The sequence below is a fragment of the Zootoca vivipara genome, chromosome 12 (assembly GCF_963506605.1).
Source record: "Zootoca vivipara chromosome 12, rZooViv1.1, whole genome shotgun sequence".
Classification (NCBI taxonomy): Eukaryota; Metazoa; Chordata; class Lepidosauria; order Squamata; family Lacertidae; genus Zootoca; species Zootoca vivipara.
In genome coordinates, this window is record NC_083287.1 from 8,661,547 (window position 1) to 8,688,448 (window position 26,902).

At 43.8% G+C, this 26,902-nt stretch overlaps 1 protein-coding gene across 1 annotated transcript in view; it reads right to left on the reverse strand.

Annotated features, from left to right (window-relative positions):
* The window catches only part of ITGA9 (integrin subunit alpha 9), a 211,824-nt gene that overhangs the window by 172,410 nt on the left and 12,512 nt on the right, over positions 1 to 26,902 (reverse strand). Inside the window, 6 exon segments of the mRNA XM_060280592.1 lie at positions 2,091 to 2,109; positions 2,978 to 3,131; positions 6,930 to 6,997; positions 17,049 to 17,172; positions 23,401 to 23,507; positions 24,127 to 24,254. Of these exon segments, the coding sequence (XP_060136575.1) occupies positions 2,091 to 2,109; positions 2,978 to 3,131; positions 6,930 to 6,997; positions 17,049 to 17,172; positions 23,401 to 23,507; positions 24,127 to 24,254 (600 nt within the window).

The window sequence follows — 26,902 nt, forward strand, 5'->3', positions numbered from 1 at the left end:
CAATAACACGAGATGAGCGCCGCAACCCCAGAGTCGGTCACGACTGGACCTAATGGTCAGGGGTCCCGTTACCTTTACCTGTATGACTTTTATCCTTTCAATGTTGTAAACTGCTGTGTAAAGTTTTGTGATCTAGCGGTTTATAAATGCTTTTATTGATAAAATTAAATAATGATGATGATGATGATATGCTTGGCTAAGGATTAAAACAAAAATTAATGGCCTACACTAAGGGGAAAGGGTTTGTTTGGAAGTGGGATCAATAATGTGGCCCAATTTGCCATCCTACAGATGATATATTATGGGGCAAGGAGGAGTCTATAAGTAAAGGAGGAGGACATAGCTGCCAAGTTTTCCCTTTTCTCGCGAGGAAGCCTATTCAGCATAAGGGAAAATCCCTTAAATAAGGGATAACTTGGCAGCTATGGAGGAGGGAGGAGGAGGAGGAGGAGGAGGAGGAGGAGGAGGAGGAGGAGGAGAGAGGAGGAGGAGGTTCAGCTCTTATAAGGCTGTCATTTCATAGTCCCTTCTGCCTGCAAAAGACTAGCTTTTCAAATCAATTCAAAGGAGAAACCTAAGGTCTTTCAGGATATCCAGCCATCTCTTCCTCTAAGAATATTCAAAGTAGCTTTTACTAAGTGTATTTTAAAAAAAAACAAACAGACAATAATGATAGTGGGCTGAAGAAAAGTGGTGATTATCCAGTTTTAAAAAGCATTTTAAAACCAAACAAAAGAAGAAAGTGGGAATCTGGAAATGCTTTCATAATGAGAGCAAGTGGTCACTGAGGACTGGACAGAAGACATTAGATGCTCAGTATTTCTCTTCTGTCACTCACTGCATTTTAAATCTTAGCATTCAAAGTATTATTGATGTGCAATGTCTTCAGTTCCCTGTCTTATCTTGGCAGATATTCTTTGGAGCAGTAGACAGCTGTACCTACTCAAAGTACTGCTATCCTCAGAGTACAGGAGAAGAAAACGAGAACATTTAGAGCTTATAGTTTAGACATACCCAAGAGGTAAAATTAATATACTATACAATATGTGCAACTGGCTGGGAGTTGAATTCAAAAGTTCACAAATCCCAATCTATAGTTTAGCCTAGCAGTTTTCAGACTTTCAGGAAGCCATTTCCACATTCTCATCTACTGAGACTGCAAATGTTACTGACCCCTACACTTCACAGAAGATTATGGGGTGTTTAGTATTTGAGCCCTGCTTATGAGGCTTTGTTGTTGTTGTTTAGTCATTTAGTCATGTCCGACTCTTCGTGACCCCATGGACCAGAGCATGCCAGGCACTCCTGTCTTCCACTGCCTCCCGCAGTTTGGTCAGACTCAGGTTCGTAGCTTCAAGAACACTGTCCAACCACCTCGTCCTCTGTTGTCCCCTCCTCCATGTGCCCTCCATCTTTCCCAACATCAGGGTCTTTTCCAGGGAGTGTTCTCTTGTCATGAGGTGGCCCAGGGGCGTACCCAGGATCAAAATTAGGGGGGGCAAGGGGCAGGAGGGGAGGGGCCACAGTGGGAATGTGGGCGGGGCTACGTTGCCTGCACCGGCCAGCTCTTCCGAGGAGGCAGCCCCAGGCTCCCGCTCCCATCGCGAAGCTCCAGGGGCACGCGGGGAACGCGAGCCTGTGGCTGCCTCCTCCGCGCCTCCCCGGTCCTGTGGCTCCGCTTACGCTCCCCGCTCCTGCTTAGCGCTCCTCTGCTTACGCTCCCCGCGCGCCTCTGGAGCTTCGCGTCGGGAGCGGGAGCCTGGGGCTGCCACGCCTGCACCCCTCAGCTTCTAGGGGGGGCAATTGCCCCCTCCTGCCCCCCTGCCTACGCCCATGAGGTGGCCAAAGTATTGGAGCCTCAGCTTCAGGATCTGACCTTCCAGTGAGCACTCAGGGCAGATTTCCTTCAGAATGGATAGATTTGATCTTCTTGCAGTCCATGAGAATCTCAAGAGTCTCCTCCAGCACCATAATTCAAAAGCATCCATTCTTTGGCGATCAGCCTTATTTATGGTCCAGCTCTCACTTCCATACATCACTACTGGGGAAACCATAGCTTTAACTATACGGACCTTTGTCGGCAAGGTGATGTCTTATGAGGCTTACTGTCTATTTATGAAGCTTACTAGCATCATCCCATGTGAACCAAGAGTGCAACGCAGGACACACCTAACACTGACCTGGGAAAATAATAGTGGTGCCTCTGAGGAAATGGACTGTAGTCCACAAAAGCTTGTTTGTTAGTCTTTAGGTTTCGAGATCCTGTTGCTTGGGGGAACAACAGTCTCTCTAGTGAAGGCATTCTACAGCCAGGATATCACCACTGAAAAGGTACTCTCCCTAGTTGTCATCTCCTGAACCTCAAAAGGTAAGGCCACCTGGAGAAAAACCTCAGAAGACAACTCCAAGGAAGTATATATATGGAAGGAGAAAAAACCAGGGTAACCTCACCCCCAATAATTAAGGGCTTTAAAGGTCCAAAACATGTCACTGAAAAAGCTCTAACAATCTTTCATAGAGTGTCAGGGTCCCTACAATACACTTAGGCCATTAGGCCTAAAATAATCCATTCACTATGTAATTTCTTTTTCTTTCTTTCTTTCTTAATCACTTCCCATGGGGCATTCCCAAAGCAGTTTACAACATAATAAAAAACTTATCTGAAACAGCTGCATGTATAAAAATATTTTTTCTAAACAGATAAAGATATAAACAAACACTTTAAGACAACCAGAGCACATTCATAAAATCAATTCAAATTTGATGCAGATACCAACTAGGATTTTTTTAAATGTCCATTTAGAAGGCTTAATTTCATGCAGATTTCCCATACCTACCACAAAAAAACTTTGTGCAAGACAGTTTAGACCGGTGTCCCACAGCCTGGTGCCTCCCAACCAGCATGGTTGTGATGGCTGAGACTCATGGTAGTTGTAGTCCAAACATCTGGAGGAAACCAGGATTTGAGACTAGTAACAATGGGCAACTCCACATCACTTACCTAGGTATGTATACCGCTTGGCTATCACAGATTCATCATTCAGCTTGAAATATATATTGTCAGTGAGATTCAGCACTTTGATGGTCCCGGTCCAGTAATAAGATCCCGGGGCTCCCATGACAACCAGCTCCTACCAACAGAAAAGTTTCAGCAGTCAATAAAATTAATATTTGAAGCTCCTCAAGCATGATGAAGACCAGAAAAGTAATCATCTTCAGAAATTCTGTGGTGCCAGGGGGCAGAGAAGATTGATAATTTGGGGAAGACTGAAACAGGTTAAAATACTGTAATCTAAACTTTTTGGATTACTTTAAAAGCATTAATTGTATCATGCAATTAGAATGTAATAGCCTGGTTTGCACGTCACATTAAACCATAGTTAAAATGGTTCAATGTGCATGAGCACCATGCTGATGCACACTGTTGAAATCCCAGCTGTTTTGCTCTTTTCTTGTAGTAAGAATTCACCTCTACACCACCTTGTTCGTGACCCAGGTGAGGAACTCCTCCTACTGCTGTGAAACATGCTATGGTTTTGCTTGTTGCGCATCCAGCTGCAGGTTCTCCAAACAAAACACGAGCAGAAGCCAATATGTGTCCGTGGCTTAGGGGGAACAAACCACAAGCCTGGGACATAACAGTGCATCAAGCTAGACAATGGCTTGTTTCCTAGCAGAAGGAGGAACAAGGGAGAAATGGAGCAGCTCATTCACATTGAACCATTTTAACTGGTCCATCTAGCTCAATATTGCCAACGCTGAGAAGCAACAGCTCTCCAGGGTGCCAGACAGTACCAGCCCCACCGGGAAATGCTGGGGACTGAACCTGGGACCTCCTGTCCTGCATGATGCTCTGCCATATAAAAGTCTCACTGCCATAATTGAAACTAAGTCCCATGGACCTTTTCTAACTGTTTATCTATAAGTCCCAGCAGGAAAAATTCAGGCTTCAGTTGAAAGTTAATCTTCAAAATTCTCCATATCAATGTGTGTGTGTGTGTGTCCCCAATATTTTTTGGCTTTTTTACACATCCACCAAGCATGATAAAAATGCCCCTTCCGGTTCTTTACACTTCCAGTAAGTATTTGTTTGCATAAAACATGCAATGAACTTACTGAGGCGCGGCAGCAAAGAACTATCACGTTTTCAAGGCCTGCCTTTAACTATGAACCTATCCCCAGCACTTCTCCTCAGTTCAGTGGCAGACTTTGATCTTTGAAATTTCAGTGGCGCACGGTGCAAACCCAAAATTTGGCATCCTCCCCCCCCCTTCCATTCTGCTCAGCTCACTGTGTCATAGTTGGGAAGCCGTGCAGTGCCTTCTAGTGTCAACGCTCAGTGTGATGGACCCAGCAGCACCACCCCAGTCTCTGCTCAGTTCTCTTAGTCACAGCGAATCCTCACAAGAATTCAGCTTGGGCCTCAGAAGCTTTGGGATCTCCTAGGCTGCCAAGTTCTTCTCCACCAGACCAACAAACTAGGCCTGAACCATCTGAACTTGGCTGCTTCCATATACACAAGGTCAGAAGCTATAGCAACCAGTTCTATACATACAGATGTATGCCAACACGACAGGCTCCGTAACTTTGAGTGGCTGCTCCTTTGGGACAACCAACCCATGTCTCAGCAGAAAACATCATGCATTAGCAAGACAGAATGCTTGTGCATTAGACACTTGTCTGTTTGACCCAGAGCCCATTTATCTACATTTCCTGCTCACTCTGAAATGGCTGAAGCTCTGAGGCAGTGCACTAAAAGTTCAAAGCCACCTTTTGAATGCGGAGCAAGCAAAGGGAGTTCAGAGCATGGGAAAAGGAACAGGCTTGATATTGCAGACAAGTCAGGAAACAGCTGCTGCTGACATGGCTCTGGTGATCAAACACGTTATCAAACAGGTTGCCACCCTTTCCAGATTAACCTGAAAAAAATCCCACCATCTTGTTTTGAATACTGTGGCACATGCTTTGTTTATATGATCCTGAGTGATTAAACCCTTTGGGCCCGATGCAAAGATGCCTTGGAAATTAATCTCTTTCACATTCCCTTCCAATCTAGATTTGCCCAAGGCAGAGCTAGACATTACCAAAAGCACATGACCTCTGCCAAAAACAGTGGCCTTGTGTCTCGTTTCCTGTTCTCATAAGCTGCTTTGATCATCTAGCCTAGTACTGTCTGCTCTGGCTTGCAGCAGCTCTGAAGGGTCTCAGGCAGCAGAGGTCAGCAGGGTGGCACAGGCAGGGCAGCATCTGGCTTCCTAGCACCAAGCATTTTCCATGAAGGAAAGGTGCAGTAAGCTCAGCGCAGTGCAAGTGCAGTGATGGAGCCAGCAGAGCACTCCTGCCTGAGCAGCTGCACCGCACAGCTCCCAGAGTCTTGACCATCCTTCTCTAGGTAAGCAGCAGCAACACTCGGCATCAAGCTGCCAGGTGCACAATGCCAGCCTGTCTGCACCGCCCTTCCAACCGCTGTTGGTCTCAGGTAGAAAGAAGTCTGACATATCCCTTGGGATGCTGGAACCTTGGGAAACTGGGACGGTTCTTCCCCTAATAGTATGGAGTCATGAAATGTGTGATGTGACATCGCCATGCCAACAAGACACCTCCCTGCTCCCTACCCACAGCAGCTACTGACGTGAACCTAGAAACAATGCTAGAAACTTGGTGGCTTTAAAAAACCCAAAAAACTAAAAAGTGGGGAGCAAGAAAGAAAGGGACTGATTTTTAACCACATCCAAGTTTGCAGAGTTAGCATTATGGGATGTTGAGTTGCAGCCTGCCTGCTGCCCAATTTCCAAGTATGAGATATATCCACATTGCATTATTTTCCAACCATGCAACCAGAAACAAATAGCAGCTACCACCTGGAAAGGCGTACGGGAATAAGAGGTCCCAGCTTTTCATGTTTGTTTTGCACTGTGGTATTTCTTCCTGGCAATAAGAATTTACCTATGAGAACTGACCTGTAATACATGAAACAGTCCTCTGGGGCAGGCATAGGCAAACTCGGCCCTCCAGATGTTTTGGGACTACAACTCCCATCACCCCTAGCTAACAGGACCAGTGGTCGGGGATGATGGGAGTTGTAGTCCCAAAACATCTGGAGGGCCGAGTTTGCCCATGCCTGCTCTGGGGAGTTCAGGACAGGCCTGGTGCCAGCGCCTGGCATGGTGGGGTGAATCCTGGGACCCAGCAGTCCACTGCTGCCACCTGGGCCAACCTCCACCTTCACTATTTCTGCTGCCAGCTCCTTGATGCCCATTGCAGAGTCAGGGCAGGTGGCTTGACCCCCCCCCCACTCAAGGAGCCAACTCCCCAGAGGCATTAGCTTAAATACACTGGGCCTTGCCCCTTACATATGCCCACTGATTTGGGGCTCATCGCTCCAATAAATGCCACTGCTGTCATCATGGATGAGCAGCCCACTCCCCTAAATGTAACTAGGACTATGTAACTGACTAGGAGGGGCCCCATCAAGAGCACTTTGTCCAGGGCCTCCCTGTAGAGCAAATCCTTTGCATAGAAAATATATTAGGTTCCAATCCCATTACACTCCTGCCTGAAACCTTGGAGAGTCTGTGCCAGTCATAGATGGACCATCTGGAGTCATAGATGGTCCATCTGCCAGTCATAGATGGACCATGCATCTGGATGTATGGTCCATCTGCCAGTCATAGATGGACCATGCATCTGGATGTATGCATGGTGTTAAAATAAGCGCCTATTAAGTAAGTGAACTGGGAGTGTGCAAAATCACTGCGTATCTAGTAGTTCCTGCATAGTGTCATATGCAAAGCTTAAGAATAAAAGGACAACATAAACGCTAGGAAACTGCTGCACCGAAAGCTTGACAGCTGAAGGCAAGTTTCTCGATTTGGAGACTTTTTACACCATAGCAACCAGGAGGTCTTAGCCAAAGCTCCACCACTCACCTCTGTGAAGAAGCCTGCTATTCCGGCCTGGCATGAGCCATGCTCTTCGCCGTATTTCTTCTTATACTCTAGCAAGGAGAAGGATTAAAGGGGGGGGGACAAACACAGTCACGTCAGTCCCTGCCAAATGTGTGTGGTTCGCAGTTGCACAGTCCCGTCCGCTTCATTCCACATGTGCTGCTCAGCGCTGAGTTGCAGGAGGCCCTCGGCGGAGCCAGCACTGGGAAATCTCTGAAATTCACAAAAACCTCAGAAATCCAGGCTCCTTTGCCACAGTGCATGGGTATTGTCAAAGCCAAGCTTTGGAGGAACAGCACTGTAAACAGATAATGTTTCCCCGTTTGTGAAATCCGAAAGGGTGGGGGCCAGAAAACAGCCTCTGACCATTTTGGACGGGAGACCAGTCATGAGACTCGAGAATGAGAAAGGGGGGACCTGCATGCGAGGGGCAGCCTGGTAGCTTATAACTGGCAGCAACTCAATTAAAGTTGAAAGCATTGATCAGAGGCGGACTGACTTAACCCTTTGGTTAAGCCAACCAGAATGAAGCTGAAGAACACAGAACGGCATTTGCTCACATTGATTCTTGATGCCCTGCCTCTCCCAGGTCTTCTCTTGACCTTCTTTCTGTGTCTTTCCCTTTACTCTTTTTCCTTCCACTGTGATAATTTGGAATGTAAACACTTTAGGGCAGAGGCCTATTCCATGGGCTTATGTTAGGCTATAAACAGCATGTACATTGATGGTGCTATAACAATATCAATAAGACCACGAGGACAACAACAAGAGCAACCCCAGAGCATGTGAGAACGCAACAGAGGCACAGGGAATACTTGGCACGTGGCATCACTAATGCCAACAATGAATATTCCTCTAGTTTTGCACCTCTGAATTACTACTCTGCTTTCTTCAAGATAAGCCAGGATTGCCTGTTCACCAACCTTTAAGCAAGACCATGCCAGTTATACACATCATCTCTATAATGTAGAAAAATTCAGTGTAGCGCAGAACTAACACTGTGTTTCTAAAGAAAAACTGAAAGCTACTGCACATCCAAAAGCAGCCATTTTGGGCAAAATAAATGAATCATGATAACCAGTCACATCAAGAACTCCATAGAACCATGCTTGACAGGGTACTAATTTATAGCTAACTTAGCAGACAAAATGTGGATAGTGTCATTATATGGTTTAATCACTAGATGGCACTAGACTTAGGTGACCCTGGGTAAAAGGAGTTTTCTGTGTCTAGTCTGTTCTTGTCAAAGAGAGACAATAAAGTTCTTGTCTGGCTTCTTGACTGGTGTGTCCTCCAAGCCCTTCATGATAATTATTTTTTCTATGGTGTTTATTTAAGTTTTCTTCTCTACCTCATTTCCACTTGCTCTGGAAATTTTAAACCAAATGGCAAACCCGCTTAAAGGCTGTTGTTACAAACCAAGGCACCGTGGGAATTGTAGGATTGAGAAAGAACTAACAAAGGATCTCTTAAAAGAAATGTCTGCTCACCAAACTACAAATCCCAGATTTATCTGAGCCAAATGAAAACAAGTGAATACAACATGAAACTAGTTTAAATGTGCAGTGTAGCTGTGCCCTAAGAATCAAAGTCTTCAGGGCTCCAATCTTTACTAGAATGTTGCACTTCTGTCCTTCATCTGAACAGCTTCTGAACTTCACAGTCAAATCTCTGGCAAGAAAATCAGAGTATCATTACAGCATTTATTCCCACTTCCTGCTTCTTGCGACATGTTCCCTTGTGATAACTGGGATTTCAAGGGAAACATAGTGTGCTTCAGTTTCTGAAAAAAACCACCATGTAACCTGGTAACACTCTGAAACAGCCAACCACCGACTCATTGCTAAATTATAAGGAATGTACTTTGCAGATTGTCTCTTTGGAACCAAATGTATTCCTCATGGTTTGACAGACCACAAGAACTGAATAATGAACCCTTAGCTTCAACATAGAAACAGTCTGTTTAAAAGAAAAGGGAATATTGACTGGACTGGCCAGCAATTATTTCCACTTTTAACAAATATAAAGATCATTTGTACTGGGTAAATCCCAGCAAAAAAAAACATTTTATCGGGGTCAAGATTTCATTCCTAAGGGCTACAAAACAGAAAAATTCATATGAATAATATGTTGATAAGACAGTGGTCTGAGGTAGCATAAACTGAGAAAGTTAAGCGGTGTCAGAGGCCATATATGCACTATATCAAACCACTTTAATTCATAACAGTCCCCACCAACTAATCCTGGAAACTGAAGTTTGTTACAGCGGCTGAGAGTTGTTAGGGGACTCTTAACCCGCTCATAGAGCTACAATTTCCAGAGTGGCTTAACAAGCAATCCCTCTTCCCAGGGAAATCTGGGAATTGTGGTGATGTGGGGAACAGGAGTCTCCTAACAACTCCCAGCACCCTCAGAAAACTATAGTTCCCATAATGCTCTGGGGGAGGCCATGACTATTTAAAGTGTCATGATGCTGCTTTAAATGTATAGTGCAGATGGGCCCAAACGGTCACAGACTTGATAAAAGACTTCCTGAAAAGTGGAATGGGATTCAGAGCAGCACAATTATTAGGCAGCTATTATCAAAGCAAGCTGGTTTAAGATAGTGCCAAGCCAAACCATGCAAAGCACAATGACAGGGAATTTTCCCGAGCAGATACTGGACATTAATCGTTAGGAATGAGGTGGGCTACAGTCGCAGCTAACAGCAATATGGAAATAACCAAATCGGTTGATCAAGAGTATATATAATAAGGGTTGTTTCTTAAACCCCGTGTTGCTGTATAATATGAAAATGACTGAATGAAGAAAGGGGCATGTAGAGCACAAATAACAGAGCTCCACTCTCATCTACGCATGAGAAAAAGGGAAATAGATTTGAGGTGTGGGTGAGGAAAAAACAATGCAGGGAGGAACAAGGAGATGTTGTGCTGCAGAAAAGATGACTGAGAAAAAGAATGGGCCTCTTGAGTGAAGCAGGAAGAGCACGCAAGCCCCATTCATTCTAGGCAATCAACCTCCTGAAGCAAGAGCATTTCTTCCACGGGGCTGGCATATCTGATCAATTGTTCAAGAAACAATGAGAAAGGATTGGCCATCTTAGCCAACCGCCTTTCCAAAGCTCTGAAACACAACAGAAGAAAGGATGACGAGAGGCACTCAGCAGCCACATGCACACACTGACCACCTGGGCATTCATATTTGCATAGAGAATTGTAGAGTTGGAAGGGACCACGAAATGTCATCTAGTCCAACCCCCTTGCCATGCAGGAATCATTTGCCCAATGTGTAGGACTTGAACTCACGACCCTGAGATTAAGAGGTGAAGATTCCACTTCATGAGAAATTCTGTGTATATACTTCAGTAAGGGCACAGGGCCCTTTCTCACAAAGATAACCCTTCCCCCCCCCTCAAATGTGGGGGTATTTTTGTGATACTATAGTACACTGTGAGGGGCAGGTGAGACTTGTCAGCCTGGGAAGGTGGCCCACCTAGGAGAAGGAAAATGGATCCTAAACCTCCGCTGCCTTGCAGGCTATCTTTGAAAGAAGTCAATCTGGAGTCAAGTCCCTAAAATGTTTGGATGGCATCTTCTACACCTCCTTCCCGCAACTCCAGCAGCCAAGCTGGTGCCAGATGTATCGCTCTGCTTTTCTTTGGACCACATCAGCAAGGCCGAGAGAGGGGTATTGTCATCTGGGCAGCCCAGGACCTCCATACACACTGCCCAGGTCACTTTGGTGCTGCTTACAGTGCAGTTCGACTTCACCCCTGGAGGCACACTCCGTTGTTTCTGGAGACAGACAGGTGCCAACAATGGCACACTGGCATTTATTCCCATAATGCATGGTCATCAACAGACACACATACATTTGGCACAAAATGACACTAATTAACTTTGGTAGCTATTCCTATTATGAATATAATGCGGAGAGCAGGAGAATTGTTTGAAAACCCAGAGAAAACACAGTAGTAGTAGTAGTAGTAGTAGAAGAAGAAGAAGAAGAAGAAGAAGAAGAAGAAGAAGAAGAAGAAGAAGAAGAAATTTATTATTTATACCCCGCCCATCTGGCTGGGCTTCCCCAGCTACCCTGGGCGGCTTCCAACAGAGAAATAAAATAAAATAATCTATTAAACATTAAAAGCCTCCCTAAACAGGGCTGCCTTCAGATGTCTTGTAAAAATCTGGTAGCTGTTATTCTCTTTGACATTTGATGGAAGGGCGTTCCACGGGGTGGCGCCACCACCGAGAAGGCCCTCTGCCTGCTTCCCTGCAACTTGGCTTCTCGCAATGATGGAACCTCCAGAAGGCCCTCGGTACTGGACCTCAGTGTCCGGGCAGAATGATGGGGGTGGAGACGCTCCTTCAGGTATACTGAACCAGGCCATTTAGGGCTTTAAAGGTCAGCACCAACACTTTGAATTGTGCTCGGAAACGTACTGAGAGCCAATGTAGATCTTTCAAGTTATGTGGTCTCGGCGGCCGCTCCCAGCAGGGTGGATAAAAATCAATGATTTTTTTTAAAAAAAATTAAAAATCGGATTTTTTTTATTTAAATCGGATTTTTTTTATTTAAATCGATTTTTTTGATTTAAATTGGATTTTTTAAAATATTTTGAGGAAAATATATTACCATCCAAAGGTTATTCCATCATGAAATAAAGAATAGTTTTTTTATTATGTAGAATAAGGTTGTATATGTTTATTTTTTGGGGTAAATAAATTCCATTAATCCATTCACAATGCCATGCTCTTCCAGAGGTTTTTGTAAGATTATTGGGCAGTTTCTCTGCCTACAAGATATTATCACAGATGCTTGGTTTACTTTTGCAGTTCTCAAAACTGAATTTGTCTCAACAGAGATCACATGCCTCTTCTTCACAGCAAAAATGTTATAACATGAACAGAGTTGAGAAAAAGACCTTAATCCTATTGTTCTACAAACCTATGAATACAGAAACAACCCCTTCAGTGCTAAGTTTCAAGAAGTTCAGTGAATAGAATAGAAACAATATTTTTCTGATTGTTTGGAGTGGACAGTATTTAAGTTTTTCATGTGTAGGCTGGGCTGACAGTCTAAGTTTCTTAATATATATATATATTGTTTTTGTTTAGCCAAATTAGTTAACAAACATGGATGTTTGTTTAAGCAAATAACATATGCTGTAATGTTATTGTTTCAGTTGAATACATCTATTTAAATTGTTATTATTAAGGTAATAATTATTTTTCTCCTTCCTAAGTACAACAGTAAAGTTGTCCAAATATGAATAACCCATTAAACTGGGGATAAAAAACTAATATGAAAAGTTGTTATTCTAAAAATCTTCATCTACTTGCATATTAAAGTTATACCAGCAAGAATTAGTCTTTATGTAGAAAACTATGATTTAAATCAAGCCTTACTGACTAGTGATTTAAATCGTGATTTAAATCGTGATTTAAATCAGATTGATTTAAATCAAATCCACCCTGGCTCCCAGTCACCAGTCTAGCTGCCGCATTCTGGATTAGTTGTAGTTTCCGGGTCACCTTCAAAGGTAGCCCCACGTAGAGCGCATTGCAGTAGTCCAAGTGAGAGATAACTAGAGCATCATGCACCACTCTGGAGACAGTCCGCAGGCAGGTAGGGTCTCAGCCTGCGTACCAGATGGAGCTGATAGACAGCTGCCCTGGACACAGTACTGCATACTTCTTATTTCTTCATATCCGTGTGGCATCTAAAACAGAAAGCTCCCCTCAACGGCATCTTGCACTTTCTGTTCATTCCAACATTGATGTTGCATCCAAAGGCAGCAGCAAAGAGAAAACGCAGCAGTTGTGTTAAGGCAGCCCCTTCAGTGGTCCTACGATGATTTTAAGCAGCAAATCACTGGGAAACTATGAAAATAGGGAAATGGGCAGATAAACTTGGGCCTCTGCCATGTTTCAGCTAAGCCATGTAATGGAGTTATTTATATGGTTAGGCAAACTTTGCAAAGAGCAGTTTTTTTACTTGTTTCCTCAAACTAAACAATTTTTTTTATCTGAAGGGGGAGGGAACATAAAGGAATGTGCTGGTCAGTTCAGGCCATCCTTCTTTCTGGGAGGTTTTAGAGGCAGAATTTAACTCACAAGGTCATTTTTTGGATGGTGTGATGTTGCCTTACAGACTGGCAGCCTTACAGACTAACCAATTCTAACTTTTAAGTTCCCATGCTTTTTTCTACATTGGCCAACCATACATCTAAAAAGGGCACCCTGTAGCATTTGGGAAGCAATGGAGATACCCACTAGAAACAGGGGTTTCAGAAGCATGCTCTGAAACCCATGTTTCCAATACCCCACTTTTGGCCCTTAGATTTTCTTATTATCAGTAACAAGTCCAGAGTAAGAGACTAGCTAGGGTGATGTCCATTGCTTCCAGAACTCTTGTCTGCTGTTCCTTCTTTTTTATACACTGCTGGGAGATATTTTCAATACATTAAGCAGTTTAGAAACTGCTCCACTTTGGCATAGTGAACAGCCTCCTCTGTTTTACATGGAAGAATCCAGAAGGGAAGGAATGCTTGACCTGCTGCACCCTCAGTATCGGGCACCACAATCCCGGTCACATGTGCCACTATGCTACATGCATATGAACTGCTGTGGCAAGGTGGCACCTGGAGATTGTTGTGAGCTGCTTGGTCGATGTGGAGGATGTCTCTGCTGAGTCTGAACCAGCCCCACAGGACTTCACACCCACACTACCTAAGATCCCACCTCATATCCATTTGAGACCTTCTTATCACAGGAAAAAGTGCATATAAATCAAAGGCTCACATCCAGCAAATACTGGGCTGCTGTTGTGCAACTAATTACATCCTGGATTGTTTCTTCCCCACCCTCAATTTCCATTTGTTCCATCTTTAGCTGCAAACTCCCAGCCAAGGATTTCATTGTTTCTTTCTGGAGGGCACATTAAAAATGATTATTATAGGAAGGGAGGCTCCCAGTCGGAGCAATGGATTGTAGCCATCCCTTTAGATGGAGCTAATTAACTGCAGTTCAGGTTGAAAGCGACAGAGTTCACCAAAATTAAACTCAGTCACGCCACTCGATGCATGTGACGGTGCTGTTTGGCAGCTGATATACAAACCAAGTCCCCAGTTTTCAGGACAGTTTGTAGCACAATCAACTGCACACTAGACAATGCCGAACTGCCAATTTCCCACTGGCTTGGGTCCACGCAGATTTTGGGTCCACGCAGTTCTATTTTTCATAGCAGTTCCCAGCTGATTGTGTCTGATTAACTGGGGTGTTTTTGCTCAGAAAAGGTGATGGATACAAAAAACATACACACATACACAAGCGATTGCCTGACCCAGGAGCCACCTCTGTCCATAATTTTGCATGTGTAATAAAAGCAAATATTGTACGACCTGCATGACACTTCTTAGTCCGTCCAAGCTGAACCTGCCAACAGGAAAGGAAAACAGCCCAAGACAGTCTCCTAAGTGGGAGGATTTTATAGCTTCCTTTCATTTTATTAGAGTTGAGCTGGAGTGACAGATCCAAACACGGAACCAAAACCAGACAATTCTCCCCTAAACACTTGCAAGAACTTTGCTAATGATCAGAAGTGGAGTCACCATCTCCAGGCACACAACAGTTGTTGTTGTGGTGGTGGTGGTGGTTGCCTGCTTTTCTTAAACTCAGTTTTCTGTGGGGGCGTTTCGGTTGCTTGGCCAGTTGTCAAATGTGAAAGTTTGACCAAACCTACTGCAAAATCCAATCTGCCATGGGGTTTTGAGGGGTGGGGGTTGCTCTGAGCACTCTTCACCACATTCTAACTTTGGCATGAACCCAAAAACTGTGAAAACAGGGTACTGAGGGGAAAGACATACAAATCAGAAACCTAGGTCAAATTCAAACAATATCCAGCAAAGTTTTACTCTCCAATGTAATGAATCCATCCTTTCAAGACAGCTCCAGTTTTGACTACATCTAACTAACAAAATCATTAACTAGAACATTTTCTAATAGCAGCAGTATACCAGACCTGCCACTGGAGCCAAAAGTGAAGAGACAGGGAAGAATTGCTTGCATCAAAGTACCCCATTTCAGCCTCCATACCTTCCATTGAGGACAGGAAGCAGACTGACACTTGGGGGGGGGGGTAGATACTTTCGGGATACTTCTCTAAAATTGCTGAGACCTATAGAGACATTCAGGGGCACGGGTGGTGCTGTGGTCTAAACCACTGAGCCTAGGGCTTGCTGATCAGAAGGTCGGCAGTTCGAATCCCCGTGACGGAATGAGCTCCCATTGCTCAGTCCCAGCTCCTGCCAACCTAGCAGCTCCCTCGGCCAGTAAAGCGAGATGATGAGCGCCATAACCCCAGAGTCATTCGCAACTGGACTTAACTGTCAGGGGTCCTTTACCTTTACCTTTATAGAGACATTTATCTTCCCTTCTTAATTGCACAACCATGCATCCTGATTTGTTAATTTACTTTGAGTAAGAAGATACCAACTTCGAATGTCTTTTTAAAGTCACATTGAGTATTTAGCCCAGCCCTGCTTTAGGTCATGTGGAGCAAATACGAGGCTTAAGCCACAACAATAACAGAGCCCAGAAAAGGCTTCCACAGTCTTGTGCCTGAAGGGCTCACATTTCCATCGGCTCCAGCCAACATGACCAATGATCAGGGATGGTGGTAGTTATAGCCTAACCACATCTGGAGGTTGGGGAAGGGTGGTCTAGATGCAGTATTTCTCAACTAGGGGTACCCAGCTGTTGTTCGATTACAACTCCCATCATCCCTAGCTAGCAGGACCAGTGGTCAGGGATGATGGGAGTTGTAGTCCAACCACAGCTGAGGATAGGATCCAAGTTTGAGAAACACTGGGACACTAGAGGGTTTTCCTCAGATATGGGAAAACCAGGTTCACATGCCCATTCAGCCACGAAGCACACTGGGCAAGTCACTTTCTCAACCTAGCCTACCTCAGAGTCTTTTTGTGAGGACAGAATGAGATAACGTCATATACGACCAGCTCTGAGTAATTTAAGAAAGGGCAGGGTAGAAATTATTGTGACTTTTAAATATGACACCATCAATGTGTTCAGCACATTACAGTGCGACATAGAAAAGGAGAGGATCTCGTCCCATGAAGTGGCCACTCCAGGGAACCTTACAGAGTGGCACAAAGTTGCTCTGGTAATCCAACAGCCTCCTCGAACCCTCCTCTCCCACCAGATCCCCAGGCTAAAAATGGCTCAGACATGATGGAACTACACTGCTTGGACAGAGATGGAGAAGCTGTGGTTTTGCAGATATTGCAGATACAGTCGGACTTCAACTCCCATCATCCCTAACCATTGGCTATGCTGGTTGGGGCTGATGGGAGTTGGAGTCTGATATTTGGAGGGCCACAGCTTCCTCACCTATTGCATATAGGAGCTTATTTGGATTGCAGGCCCACATGGCTGTAGCTATGCCACAGCAAGAGAGGAAGACTCCTTGGGTCAAGGAACCAACTCAAGAACCTGGACCATTTACGTGGGTATAAAGAAATTAACTTTATGCATATATTAACACGCTGTATAGGGGGCAAAATGGCCAAATAATCTTTGTAATTCACAGCCACTAAAAGCCTGTCAGGACACATGAGCATAGCCATGATTTTTGTTGGGGGTGGGGCTTTTTAAGGAAATCACAGGTAAAAATACCCCCTGAAGAGGCCATCACGGAGGCAGGCTTCTACTGGGGGGGGGGCAGAACCTCAAAAAAAAACTTCAAATGCTTTGTGGATCTAGCTGCCCCCCCCCCAGCTACAGCCATGTCTGGACAGCAGTTTTACATTGCCTTCAAAAGATGTTCAGGCCTAACTTTGGGCAGACTTGAAAGAGTTTCAGAGCTGAAGACCCTTTATGTGTTTGTGATGTGTGTCTTGGTTATGGGGACACAGTACGTAAGAGGCTGTTCTTGGTTTTTCTTAGGGATACCGTTTACATTCATACAAGAAAAACAGACAGTTAAAATGCACCGAGCACCAAGATTTTGGAAGTTAATAGTGAGCGTCTACTCAGTCACAAGCAGTAGTAGATACAAAGAAGAAGAAAAATATCTCCTTACCTTCATAGCAAGGCATTAACCTTTTGCCATTGGACCCTAGATTGGGTGGGATGATGTTGCAAAAACCGTGAGGAAGGATGTACTCTGTCTCATAGTAGACATTCTTCCAACGGTGCGCACAGGCCTATGGTAAACAAACCAGATGGGGGGAATTAATGCTTATACCTGGATCCAGAAAATCAGTGCCTGGAGGCAGAAAGTGTCCCCCCCCCCCAAAAAAGAAAAAAACCCAAGTTGAAGATGGTAAGGCAGAGGGATCATTCCCTGTTCTATGCACACTCCATCTCCACACATAGGTTTTGCAGCTGTACATGGTGCTTCAGAAAGCTGCGAACCCTATTTGACCAAGTAGGCAACAGCCGGATAAAAAGGAAAGGTATTCATCACAGGCAATGATGACAACTATCTTCTCTTCAACACACTCTTGTGGGCATCAGTGTGTGTCTCCATTCTTTAAAAAAGCATTACTGAAGCAATGAAAGCTTTTGAACTTTTCAAATTAAAACCAAACAAGTAATTTTGTTTTTTAGAATATGGCATGCCCAGGTTCATCTCCTTTTGTTATCTAGATAGATACAGGCAGTAAGTCAGCTTGCAAGCTGCATTATCCTCCGGCCTATTAGTAAGGAGATGTGGGTCTTTGACTCTGGGCTTCAGTGTTCTTATCTGGCCTTTGCCATCCTTCCTAATTTATTTCTCCACCTCTTCATTCCACTGTCCTTTCTTAGCTGTCAAGCCTCAAAAATTATTCCAAGGCAGAGGGAACATCTCCAGATGTGAGTCAGCCCAGAGTGTTCCTCACAGCTGGAAATCTATTCCCTAAATGAAGACAGCCACTGCCACCACTGTCTATACCTGTCACATCCTTGGGTCCCCAAATGTTGTTGGGCTACAACTCCCATCATCCCTAGCTGGCAGGACCAGTTGTCAGGGATTATGGGTGTTGTAGTCCAAGAACATCTGGGGACCCAAGGCTGGTCTATGCCCCATCAGCCCTGGGAACATTATCACACAGACTTCAGGCTTGTTTAGTTCAAATGAGCTGTGCTCAGCCATGCAAATGCTTTAATTTACTGAATTAAGCTATTTATCACACAAGCCTATCGATGCCCCTGGTCCTAAGGGTTTCTGTGAAGCTCTCTGATGTCAGAGCAAGGAATGCAATTCTACAAAGGATGTTTATAATGGCACTCAGCTTTGACAGCCAGATGTATGTAAGGAAGCTTGGAAGAAACTGAACTCAAGTTATTTGCTCTTTTAAGTAGGCTAGGTTATGATTTCAATTCCCAATACACACTGCATTCAGAATTTGGTTTCAAAAAAATAATCATGAAATATTTATATCTAGAGTGTTCAGGAAATAGCTTCTCTCATGGAGCATTTCCACTGTGAATACAGCACAGAGATATACATTTTAATGACAGTATCCTACAGACATACAGTGCCAAGGCCAACTTTCTGCAAGCCTCCCCTAGGAAACCAGTGAGGAGAGCATGTCACAAGGAGGAAGGAATCTTGACTGCAAAGAAAATTTATACCCAATGCAAATCGTTGAAACAAAAGGCCCCTTTAAATTATGACTAAGTAACTAAAGTCTCACAATTCCTCATTTGTAGATTTATCTTCCACATCAGGAAAAAACTGCCAATGACCTACACCAGTTCCTCAGTTTAAACTCTCTCAGAGGAGCATTCATGGCTGCTATAAATGGAGAAGATCAGCAGCGATTCCCTGGCACCACCAGCTCAGAAACGAAAACTTTGAGCCAAGAGCAGGAGGAGGGAAAGCGGGGGGGGGGGGGCTGATCCCATCTCACCCAAATGGCCTAAAATTTAGAGCCAAAAGTGTACAAGGCTGCTGGCATAAGAAGTCACCTTATAACAGCCCAGTGTTATCTACTCCACCGAGAGCCAATGCAGTACGCTCAATATTCTTTGGACTACAACTCCTATCAGCCAAAAGCAGTTTGGTCAATGCTCAGTGATGATGGAAGCTGTAGTTCCAAACATACGGAAAGCATTATGTTGGCTACCAAGGGTCTGACTCACAATGGCTCTCTGTGGTGTCAGGCAGAGGTCTTTCACTTTAGCTGCTACTGGGGATGGTAGAGATCTAACCTTGGTCCTTCTGCATGTAGTCTGCCACTGAGCTAGGGTCCCTCCTATAAACAAACCCTTGATCAACAATAGTTCTGTCAAGTAAATTCCCCCTTCTGCCTTAACCACAGTTAAAAGAAACAACAGCACTATTCACCGTGGTTAACCTCTACCCATATCTAGGCACTTCAGCCATGGTAAACAATCACCAAACTGGCTTCAGAACCCACACTAAGGGAAACTGTGGTTAGTGTTAACCATGGTTAAGGGTGAGTACTAATGTTTTTCTTAACCATGGTAAAGCTGAGGGGGAGGGGTTTGTTCCAGATAAAGTGAAATCCCAATATTGATTCCTACTAGGGGAATCTCTGTGCTTGTCTAGGGCCAGTTGTTGGCAGAGACAAGATTGAACCAGGGGCCTCCTCATTCACAATGCACACAGTCAGTGCCATATACCAGGTCCCATGGGAATATTAAACTATTAGAATATAATGAGCATAAAGAATGTACTATCTATCCACCAGCTAAAAGAGCCAGCAGAAGAGTGAATTGATTAAAGTTCAGCTTGGGTGCTTTAACTTAAATCAGTGGTTTTCAGCCAGTGTGCTGTGGCACCCTGGCGTGCCTTGAATGATGGTCAGGGGTGCTTCGGGCAACACTGGCTTCTGTCCTTCTTTCCTTCCCTCCCTCCCTCTGATGCCCTCTTGCATCTCTGCCTCCCAAAGGCCTGCACAGCTGTTTGTTGCAGCAGCCCTGGCTACATGCTCTCCAGGTGGACCGGGGGTGCTTCCCAGGCCCGTGTGGGGAAGTGTGAGGAGGCACCTCTCTTTGGGGCAGAGGGGGGCAGCTCAGAGATCAGGGGTGGCAGCTGCGGCTGCCCAGAGGACTCCCAAGGAGAGGCAAGAGAAGAGGAAGCTGAGAGAACACTCCACAAGGGCAGGTGTTTGAAAATGTGTGAGATGCTACCAGTTCTGCAGGCTCCTGAGCCCCACAGAGGTGCCACGGAAAGAAAGTAGTTGGGCAAGGGAGCCGTGGACTCAAAAAGTTTGAAAACCTTGGTCTTAAATATTTATTACGCGTATTGTTTCTTATAAGAACCTTCCAGAGCTCTTCTGTCCAAGGTCTTCTGACCAGCTCCACACCTGACTAGCCTCAGCAAGTGAGCATCAGACTGTCCAGACCAGGCATCCCCAAACTGCGGCCCTCCAGATGTTATGGCCTACAACTCCCATGATCCCTAGCTAACAGGACCAGTGGTTGGGGAAGATGGGAATTGTAGTCCAAAACATCTGGAGGGCCGAAGTTTGGGGATGCCTGTTCCAGACCATTAAGTGGATATTTTCTTAAAGTAACAACCAGGTTTTAATGTGAGCTCAGATATCCAACCCTGAAGAGATCACTTCACATTCTGAATTTGATAAACAAGCCTCCTATAAGCTTCCAAGGTGGCATTCAAACTCAAACCACCTAGGTATAGGAAGCTGCACTGAAGTTAGAGGTTTAGTTGTTTGGCTGTTTCAAATAAGTTTAATAATAATAATAATAATAATAATAATAATAATAATAATAATAATAATAATAATTTTAGGGACCCAGGTGGCACTGTGGTTAAACCACCGAGCCTAGGGCTTGCTGATCAGAAGGTCGGCGGTTCGAATCCCTGTGACGGGGTGAGCTCCCGTTGCTTGGTCCCAGCTCCTGCCAACCTAGCAGTTCGAAAGCACGTCAAAGTACAAGTAGATAAATAGGAACCGCTACAGCGGGAAGGTAAATGGCGTTTCCATGTGCTGCTCTGGTTCGCCAGAAGTGGCTTTGTCATGCTGGCCACATGACCTGGAAGCTATACGCCGGCTCCCTCGGCCAATAATGCGAGATGAGCGCGCAACCCCAGAGTCAGTCACGACTGAACCTAATGGTCAGGGGTCCCTTTACCTTTAATAATAATTTATTATTTATACTGGGTTTCCCCAGCCACTCTGGGCAGCTTCCAACAGAAAAATAAAACACAGTAATCTATTAAACATTAAAAGCCTCCCTGAACAGGGCTGCCTTCAGATGTCTTCTAAAAGTCTGGTAGTTGTTTTCCTCTTTGACATCTGTTGGGAGGGCGTTCCACAGGGCAGGCGCCACCACCAAGAAGGCCCTCTGCCTTGTTCCCTGCAACTTGGCTTCTCGCAACGAGGGAACCACCAGAAGGCCCTCGGTGCTGGACCTCAGTGTCCGGGCAGAATGGAAATACTTCTTTTTGTTATTATTAATTTTACATTTAAAGTATTAACAAAAAAGAAATAAAGAAAAAGTGTATTAAAAATAAAGAAAAAGAAATAAAATAACAACAATACCACCAGCTCACATTAGGAATACATAGAAATTCCTTCTGATGAGGAAAAGAAGCAAACTGTGTGATAGATAGAGCAGGTGCTTCTTGAAAGCACAAAATTAAAGAATGCCTGGCTTTTCTCCAAGTTTTAATGCGCTGTCCCCAGTTACTTTTCCAGTGCAAGTAAGATAATGAATTTTACAACTGTAGCATGGAGGAACTAGGAACTTCTATTGTATTACTGAAACACTTAAATTAATACAAACACTAACTCTCATGTTGATATTTCAAAATCCAAGTGGCTTTCTAAAATTATATTTTAAGCTCATGCTGTCAGCACTTTATTAATCTCTGGTTTTCTATTTAGCTTTCTATCTCAAACTGATATTTAACAGAACCATGTTTTACTGGAGCACCAGCAGACTTGTGATGGTCTCTGTTTATTGACTCATTTAACCAATCACGCCTTAGGACAAAACTCTCAATACCCATCATTACGATCAAAATTAGTTTCAATAAATATGAGACTAGAACTGCAGCACAACATTCTCCAAGTTTCATTATGCAGTAGAACAGAATCAAAGAATCATAGAATTGTAGAGTTGGAAGTAACCTTAAGGGTCATCTAGTCCAACCCCCTGCAATACAATAATATTTTGCTCAATGTGGGGCTCGAACCCACAACCCTGAGATTAAAAGTCTTTCCCCTGAGGGGCAAGTGGGTGTACAAACAGGGCAGGTATTTTTGCAACAGCTGCTAAAACCAGAAGGTCTTTTGGGGCGGGAGGGCTTCCAAAAATAACTGCAAAACATTGCAAGTAATTTTGGATCACCATTGCTTGGGCCTACAGAAGAAGAAGAAGAAGAAGAAGAAGAAGAAGAAGAAGAAGAAGAAGAAGAAGAAGAAGAAGAAGAAGAAGAAGAAGAAGAAGAAGAAGAGGAGGAGGAGGAGGAGGAGGAGGAGGAGGAGGAGGAGGAGGAGGAGGAGGAGGAGGAGGAGGAGGAGGAGGAGGAGGAGTTTGAATTTGATATCCCACCTTATCACTACCCTAAGGAGTCTCAAAGCGGCTAACATTCTCCTTTCCCTTCCTCCCCCACAACAAACAATCTGTGAGGTGAGTGGGGCTGAGAGACTTCAGAGAAGTGTGACTAACCCAAGGTTACCCAGCAGCTGCATGTGGAGGAGCGGAGACGCGAACCCGGTTCACCAGATTACGAGTCTACCACTCTTAACCACTACACCACACTGGCTCCCTGTCACATCATATGCACTAATTATGTCACAAACATTGGTAATGGCAGCTAAGGACCATGGAATGAGTGTGGACAATCACACTGTTCCTCTGCAGAATAACCCTCACCAGTTCACGCTCATCACTGATATCCCTTAGCACAGAAAAATACAAACTCCTGCTGATTTCAGTAGTTAACTTCTGATACCAGAAGGACCAGCCACAAAACGAGGTATGCATGTCTAGTAAGTGTACTGAAATCCTTCTACTTAATATTCAGCTTTAGCCTACATTGTAGAATTACGATATGACGTATAATGAATCTGCCATATCTATAAGTGCACACATAACATCTACTTGTGGCACCACTAATTTCATGCTTTTTTAAAAGAAGAAGAAAGGAGACCCGACTTATTCATAGGAATACAAAGTGCTATTCATTCTGTTCCAAGTCCTAAAGCCTTCACCAATTTTAAGAGGAAGCCCTCAAGGGTGACAGAAGCAGGTGTAACTGCTTTGAAGCCTTCCTTCCAGAAGCAAGCTTTGTCCCCGGGGACCCTATTTGCCTTCCTCTTAAAGGATGTGATTACAGAGTTAGCTGGATTCTGTCAATCACCAGCACAGCAAATTAATTCGCACGCATTACTACCAGCGACAGGGTGACACTTCACACTTTGATGGGATGAAGGAAACAGCAAACTTACCAGGATACTTCCTCCAGCTGTGGGCTGCCTTGCCAGACTTACACCCATCCATTCATTATCTCTGTCCTCCTTGCATGTCTTCCCGCAGGTCATTCCTTGAACATTCGCTACATTGCAGGAGCAAGGGTTAAAGTTAATAAGGGAGAAAAATGGCATTCGTTTATTTCCACAGTAATCACACAAGTAAGTTTACATAGTTATTTATCATATATCTGGTCAATTCAGGATGAATCCATGTGGGCATAATATCCTCTTCAATGGCAGAAGCAGAATCTGGGGTCATCCAAGGAATGAGTATTTCATATGTATTTACACTGCTTTAAATCCTGAATGGGCTAAACACATTAAAACACATTTTAACAAAGTCTTTCTTTGTGACCATATCAGAAACATATCATTACAGGCTTTGACTTCTGATTTGCAATTATTTAAAGGAGGAGCATAAATCACTTCAACATACAGGCAGGTCTTGAAGACGACCTGGCAGTGACTGGCGCTGAGGAGCTTCTCTTCTCAAATAATATTTCCTGTATCCTCCATCTGAGAAACACTGATTGTCAAAAGCCTCCAGTAAGGCACGGATCTAAGTTTCTTGTATTGCAACTTTAGTCAGAGTAGGGTCTGGAGACGTTCCCCATGCAGCGAAGCCCTAAGGCTCTTGAGAACGAGACAATTTTCAAAACAGAGTTTGCATATAAACTTAAAACAGGGTAGACCCATACATACCTCGACCCATATCCAGTTCTGTGCATCTCCTGTCAGGGTTAGTGTGAACACGACATTTAAACACAGCTCCTGGGGACTTAAGAGAGGCACTGTATTTAGACTCTGCCTTTGGGGCGCCAACCAAAACCCTGGAAATTGAGAGCAAAGGAATGTTTCATTAACGCTGCAAGAAGGAAATGAATGCACACAAGTTGCACAGTAACAGCTCGCTCTCATTGACAGGCTGTGTTTTCCCAACACCCTTGGGAAGCTATGTTCCAAGATGCATGTGCACCATGGCAAGGCAAGGCATTTTCCTTTAATAAAACCATAAATTATTTGAAGGAGCTAAGAAAACACAACACAATCCCTAGCCCCCCAATATAAGCTTTTGGGAAAGAATGAAAATTAACAACAGCAACTATGTATGCATTCTCTCCCCACCCCACAGCTATAAATATGAGACCCCTCAACCCAGAAGATCGAAGATGGAACAGTCATTAAAATGGTCTGAGATTGAAGTACACCCTGTGATATGTGATGATGTAAAAGATTTTCCAAGTCTGCTTTGATGCCATGTGGATGACAGCATGCAAGACTTAACATCTATACCTGCATTTCTTTGGGAAGACAACACTTTATGGTTGGTAATTGGTTTTTTATAATAAAAATCAATGAAGTTTGGAAGAAGAAGAAGAAGAAGAAGAAGAAGAAGAAGAAGAAGAAGAAGAAGAAGAAGAAGAAGAAGAAGAAGAAGAAGAAGAAGAAGAAATTATGCTGGAAGTTGGGATGGGAGACTGTCCATTTTAGTTTCTCATTTTTCTGATCTTAAGCTTAGTTCTCCTTTTTTCCACTTCCATTTAAGTTTTTTTTTAAGTCCTCCTGAAAAGTCAGCAGCCATTTAGTGTGAGTTTCTCCTAAATATGTATGTCTCATACAAAGCATTTTGTATTCCATTATGACTAATAGATGCACGCTTTGCACACTTTACCCCTAGTATATTATACACATTTTTATAAACATCACTTGGTTGGAGGACTGCACTGCAAAATTTAGAGCAGTGCAAATTTCAAAGGATGGCTGTTTTTCTGTTGGTATATTGTTTTGGAAAGTGCAAATTAGGTAGGTTAGCCTCTTAAGTGTGAACTGAATTGAATTTGTCCCCATAACTAGATGCAAGAAACTCCATTTTTGTACTCCTGGTAAATGTGTGTCATCATAATGCACACTCTGCAATAGGGTATCCAGGACATTTCCCTGCCTCAGGCAGAACAGCAAATGTTGCCCCCCGCCCTCAGCACAAATAAAAAAGCACTGTACCCAAGGCCAGTTAGGTTATTGTGGCAAAAGAGGCAGGAAAATCACACAAGCACCTCTCCACCTCATAGCCTTCAAAAATACAACAATAAGTAAAGAACTATTTGCTTCCTTTTCATGAAACCCAAAATCTGCACCCTGCTCACTCTGTCTAATGGCAGGGCTGGCTCTGCCCTACAAAATTTGGTGAAAGAAAACTGGGACACTCATTTCATATCAGAAAACAGAAATTAAATGCTTCTGTGGATTCTATGTGTATGGTAATCCAATGTGAGCAGATGATATCGCATTGCAAAAGTAGCATCAATGTTTCGCATTGCAAAAGTAGCATCAATGTTCCAGAAGCCTTTTTCTGGAATGGGCAAGAGCTTCAATAGGTTGCAAGTTTTTAAAGCCAATCTAACACTCTGCCAGATCAGCTCATGCCTACCTATGGAACACAATTCACATAGATATCAACAACAATTACGTAGCTAAAACCAAAGGGCACATGTAAAACACATCTGAGGAGAAATTTTCAGTTGCTTACATTCAACCTGAAAGGCATTTTACAAAGTGTCATCCTGTCTTATATGGGGAACTCAATGCCTATTTATATTACACTCTGAAACTAGTTGACTGGCCATTGCCTTTCCCCAGGGAACTCTGGGAATTGCAGTTCCTTAAGGAGGGCTAGCTGTCTCCTTACAACTAGTGGTGTGCTGAGAAACATGATACGGTACTTAATAATAACTTCAAATTGCAGTCTCAAAATGTACAGCCCTCTATATGAGCATATGAATGTCTCAAGCCCTGCACATTTATTTGTCTTATATTAATGGGTGTATCTTTCCCTTAGTTTTACCAACTAGCTTCCTTCTTTTCCAATTGGCCACTAAGAGATCTCTTCCCTCACCAATGGTGAAAAGTGTGTTTAGATCCACTTAAAGTAGCCAAAGCTAAGACATAACTGTATTTAGCTGTAACAAGTCATGGAAATAGTTTCCTCACCGACCACTTACAATTTAAATTGTGGGCCCATATGCTGGTAATATTACCATCAAAGTTTACTTTTTCAGTGATGTCAATAAATTTATATGAATGGCACTCCTTCATGGTGTACATTAAGGAGGAAATGATTGGCATTTTTTATCCAAGTTTGCCAGTCTCTCGGTGGCATTTGTATTGAGAGCTGCTATTTCAGACTCCCTTGTGTTTGCTTCTCAGTGTTTGTTGGCTTTGTAGTTTTCTGTAATTTAGGTAACTGGGCCACTAATTGTTCTCACTTGTGAAAACATGGTTCTTTAGAAGGTAGCCCCTGTCAAAAGCCTGTGATTTGGCAGCTTCTCCTCTGAAACTCAAGAGAAATCAAACTGTTAATGTAGCCTTTTCTCCTTTAAAGTTTGTTTTAAATATCTTAGCACAGTTTTTCTGGCTTCAATGAAATCAGTCAACGTTGAAGCTGCAGAGGAAACATCAGTGCGATAGTTATTTTTCTGGG